Source organism: Labeo rohita, chromosome 1, assembly GCF_022985175.1.
Source record: "Labeo rohita strain BAU-BD-2019 chromosome 1, IGBB_LRoh.1.0, whole genome shotgun sequence".
In the NCBI taxonomy this organism is placed as follows: Eukaryota; Metazoa; Chordata; class Actinopteri; order Cypriniformes; family Cyprinidae; genus Labeo; species Labeo rohita.
Genome location: NC_066869.1, coordinates 39,644,966 through 39,649,648, shown reverse-complemented (window position 1 = coordinate 39,649,648; position 4,683 = coordinate 39,644,966). Strand labels below are relative to the sequence as shown.

General features: G+C 36.9%; 1 protein-coding gene across 1 annotated transcript; it reads left to right on the top strand.

Moving 5' to 3' along the window:
* The first annotated feature begins 3,200 nt into the window (after positions 1–3,200).
* cxcl8a (chemokine (C-X-C motif) ligand 8a) lies at positions 3,201–4,447 on the top strand. The gene is made up of 4 exons (XM_051113498.1): positions 3,201–3,716; positions 3,825–3,957; positions 4,049–4,135; positions 4,260–4,447. The coding sequence occupies exons 1-4, from the start codon at positions 3,653–3,655 to the stop codon at positions 4,270–4,272; spliced, it is 297 nt and encodes a 98-aa protein (XP_050969455.1). The 5' UTR covers positions 3,201–3,652; the 3' UTR covers positions 4,273–4,447.
* Positions 4,448–4,683: the final 236 nt, after the last annotated feature.

The following is a 4,683-nucleotide window of genomic DNA, read 5'->3' as shown; positions in this document are numbered from 1 at the left end:
GTATTGAGGTAACATTATGTGTGGTTTTAACTGTGTTTATCATGATTTAAAATGTATGCTTGCTACTGTGGGGGACCAATGCTTAATTAAAAAAAAAACGGTCAGAATAAATTTAACCATATAAAACTGAGGTTGCTACAATTTTTACAGATGTTACTGATTGATAATGATCAAAAATTTACCTCTGCATCCTCAAGCTACTATAAAATGTGCATTTCTAAGAGACAAAAAAGTGATATTACTACTATTATTATTATTAGGGGCCAAGCACCGAAGGTGCGGTGGCACCTATTGTATCCGTTGGCGTTATTAGGGGCCAAGCACTGAAGGTGCGGTGGCACCTATCGTATCCGTTGGCGTTATTATTCTTCCTCTTCCGCCGCAAGTCTATGGCAGCCCATAGAACCGCTTGCGGGAAAGTTGTATAATTTTGCATACTGATAGAGGACAGTCCCAACATTAACCATAGCAAGTTTGGAGTCTCTAACTCAAACTCTCTAGCGCCACCACTTGTCCAAACTTTCAAATGATTTATGCTAATAACGTTTGAACCGTAAGCCACACAACAAAAATTCTTTTTTCCTCTGATTCCTTGGCTTATGCCGAGTCGAATGGACACCAAAATTCAAAAATCGTAAGGTTTAGTTTTTTTCGCTATTCTCAATTGTTCGTAAAACCTACTTTTTCGAACTCGTCCTAGGCCGTTGCACCGATTGTCACAAAAATTGATCCAGATCATCTTCAGACCACGCTGGCAAAAAGTTATGGAATTCAAGTCGATTCGTCCAGCCGTTCACGGATAACACGCGAAAGAATTCTACGAAAAGCCAGCAAAAATCAATGTGAGGCTATATCTCCGTAACAGTTTGGCATATTGACACCAAACCTGGTGTGTGTTATAACAAGCATGACCTGAGGCTAACTGCAGTGTTTCGGTGCAGTGCCCCCTAGTGGTCAGGAGATACGAAAAATGGCTATTTTTCTTTATAACGTCTGAATGATTTGTCCAAAAATCACAAAACTGGTCTCTTTAGATTCGGTGTGTCATACCGAGTCGAACCATATCCAATTTTCCCATGTCAGCCATTTTGGGTGTCGGCCATTTTGAATTTAGCTTTAAAATGCTGTATCTTGAGAACAGATTAGCGTATCGTTTCGACATTAATTACAAAAATGTTCGGCACCATGCCCTGAATGTACATAAAAATTTTTGGGCCAGCGCCACCTTGTGGTCAAAAGTTATAACGAAATTTCGAAAAATGCTAATAACTTTTGCGTACATTAGCCCATTGAAATAAAACTGATTTTGATAGATTCCTTCGGTCATGCTGAGAACACCGATACCAATTTTGCCAATTTTGGCCGAACTTCCTGTCCGCCATTTTGATTCATGTTGAAAACCTACTTTTTCGAACTCCTCCTAGACTGTTCGTATGATTTGCACCAAATTTGACTCGGATCATCCTCCGACCAAGCTGGCAAAAAGTTATGAGTTTTGCGTCAATACACAAAACGGTTTTCGTTTGGCGGATCAATGAATATGCCATACAGATGCCAAACTGCATCTGAGGCTGTATCTCTGCAAAGGTTGGAGATATTTACACCAAACTTCGTATGTGCCATTGTCACCTCACACTGACAACGCCACACTATTTTGGTTACAGCGCCACCTATTTGTCAAGAGTAATAATCCATTCATTAAACAAAAATAATGAAATTTTCAAAAATGCAAATAACTTGTGATTGCATTAGCCTAATGTAATAAAACTGGTCTCAAAATATTCCTTGGGTCATGACGACAACATACATACCAATTATACCATAGTTGGCCAAACTTCCTTTCCGCCATTTTGATTAATGTACAAAACCTACTTGTTCGTACTCCTCCTAGACCGTTAATCGGATTTTTACTATAATTGAGTCAGATCATCTTTGGACTGTCCTGACTCAAATTTATGGATTTCGTGTCGATAGACAAAACCGTTTTTGTACAGTGCCACTACAGAACTCTGAGGCTGTATCTCTGTAAAGCTTTAAGATAATGACACCAAACCTTTTGTGTGTCATTGTCACTTCACACTGAACAAATCAAATCAATTTGAAAACAGCACCACATGTTGGTCAAATGTGATAAGCCATTAAATAATATTATTGGTTGTATTTATGATTTTTCAGCCATTTCAACTGATATTATCCTAAAATGACTTTAGTTACTCATTGTTGTAGTCGGTCTGTTGCTCCTTGCCGTGCTTAGCTCCTCATTCTGCCTCTGTTGTGCTTGGCCCCGCAATTGCTGCTTGCAGCTATATTTATTATTATTATTATTATTATTATTATTATAATTATCATTATCAGACAACCCAAACGTGTTTCTTGATTTAAAATAATATAACTCATTAGAGCATGCAGAAATTAATTTTTCTGTTTAGATATTTATTTTGTTAAGGAAAATTAATGGTCTGGCTTCTACAACTTTCACTTTGGAGTAAAAATCTGACTTTAAACTGGAAAGAAATAAAGATTTGACATTTATTGTGATAATTATCGATATCGACTGATATGAAAAAAATTATTGTGATAATTTTTTTGCCCATATTGCCCAACTCTAACATTACCTCTAAGTCTTGTTTGAAGTTCAAAGTGCAGGGTAGTAACTGAAAGTAGCAACATATCGATTTAAATTTCAGAAGTGCAGCTTTTTATCTAACAGTAGCTTTCCAGGAGTAGGCTACTATTCCCAGTAAGTAGCATTAGGCTATAACGTGACAAAATGCCACATTTTTTTTTTTTTTTTTTTACTTTTAGAAAGTAGGATTGTGCAACTAGTCAAACGTGCACGTCTACTTCCTCTGGAAAGTCCTTCAATGCGGAAGTAAGCCTATGGGCGAGACTTCCGGTTCAACAGCCGCAATAAGGAAATAAGGAGATAAAAACAACGTGCCGTAAATGGTAAAACTGTTTGCACTACAAACCACTGTGTTAATAATTAAGATAACAGGTGGTTAAAATACTATGGTATGAGACACGAATTTCTGCTATCAGGCAGTAAAACGAGGTGTTTGTACAGTTAAAAATAGCTGGATGAGACCGAAACCCGTGACCGTTCTCATGGAAAAATATGGTGAATAGGTTCAGTCAGGTGGCTACAGGGGATACAGCTCAGACCAGAAACTAACAATGAAATGAATTGTTCTACCTAATAGATTGTGTTTTATTAACGTCTGCATCTACCCCAACCCTAAACTCACACCCCCTTGTGAGGTCACAATTGTAATGTCTTGCAAAATTCTTGCAGTCAGATTTGTAAGTGTGTGATCATGTTTTACTTTTTCCGTTGCTGAAATGTTAAGTAATATGCACATGCCAAAGTGGACAACTTCTAAAATTCCTTAAGCCTACTGACACTTACTTTACCATATGAATATCACAGTTAGAGTGACATACACGTGACATCAGAAAACTTTCCCAAGGAGCTACTGAATTGTGCAATTCCTCTGACTCACCCAGGGCGCTTTAAAAGAGCTGCGAGTTCCACAGTGTGGACAGAATTCACCAAGAGATCTGAACGCCTCAGACATTAGCATCCAAACTCTTGATTTGCTTTTAGTTTTTATTAGTTTCCATTTGTAAATCTAAGGTATACTTTGGCAGAATGCACTGCAAAATCATTTTAGTCTCTGTTATTGTTTTCCTTGGATTCCTGAGCATTGGTGAAGGTAAGTGAATTGCAATATTTTGTAATATTTCTTGGTAATCATTAACCCTGCACTTTTTTAAGTCATGCATGTATGTGATTAAATATTAACTTATTATTTTGCTTTCAGGAATGAGTCTTAGAGGTCTGGGTGTAGATCCACGCTGTCGCTGCATTGAAACAGAGAGCCGTCGCATTGGAAAACTCATAGAGAGTGTGGAGCTCTTCCCTCCAAGCCCACACTGTAAAGACACAGAGATCATGTGAGTTTTCACGCTAATAATGCTGTAACACTTGACAGATTACAAACTTAAAAAGGGTTCTTACTGGTTGTTCTACTTGTTTCTAACACAGTGCCACTCTGAAGGGATCTGGGAAAGAGATCTGTCTGGACCCTACTGCACCCTGGGTTAAGAAGGTCATTGAGAAAATCATTGCCAAGTAAGTGTCATTAAATCTTCACACTGAGTCTGAGATGTCTAAAAAGTACAAGAAGTATCAGGTCTCATTATATTTGTCAAGGAAATAACAATGTTATTAAATAAATACCTTTTTGTTTTTGCAGCAAAGCACCATGAATGTCCAGGTCATCTGTGAAGCTGAGCCTGATAGGCTGATGGCCAGTATTATGCTGATTGGCTGTGTTTAAAACAGTTTGTACAATGTTGAGTGTTGTTCACATAAGTATTGTATTTATATTTACGTATTTATTTATTATATGTTTTAAATAAAAAGCTTTTGTACTAATTTTCAGCAATTGTCTTTTTATATTTTATATATTTACTTATTTCACGTTTTTTTGCTAAAAAGGCTCTCAAAACTCACAACATCATATAGGTACAGTTGAAGTCAAAAGTTTACATACACCTTGGAGAATCTGCAAAATGTTCATTATTTGACCAAAATAAGAGGGATCAAACAAAATGCATGTTATTTTTTATTTAGTACTGATTTGAATAAGATATTTCACATATAAGACGTTCACATAT

Bases quoted from the DNA above. Each gene is read 5' to 3' on its own strand.
- cxcl8a (XM_051113498.1), top strand. From the start codon at position 3,653: ATGCACTGCAAAATCATTTTAGTCTCTGTTATTGTTTTCCTTGGATTC. The intron at 3,717-3,824 runs GTAAGTGAATTG...TTTTGCTTTCAG, and splicing joins ATTCCTGAGCATTGGTGAAG to GAATGAGTCTTAGAGGTCTG. The intron at 3,958-4,048 runs GTGAGTTTTCAC...TTTCTAACACAG, and splicing joins TGTAAAGACACAGAGATCAT to TGCCACTCTGAAGGGATCTG.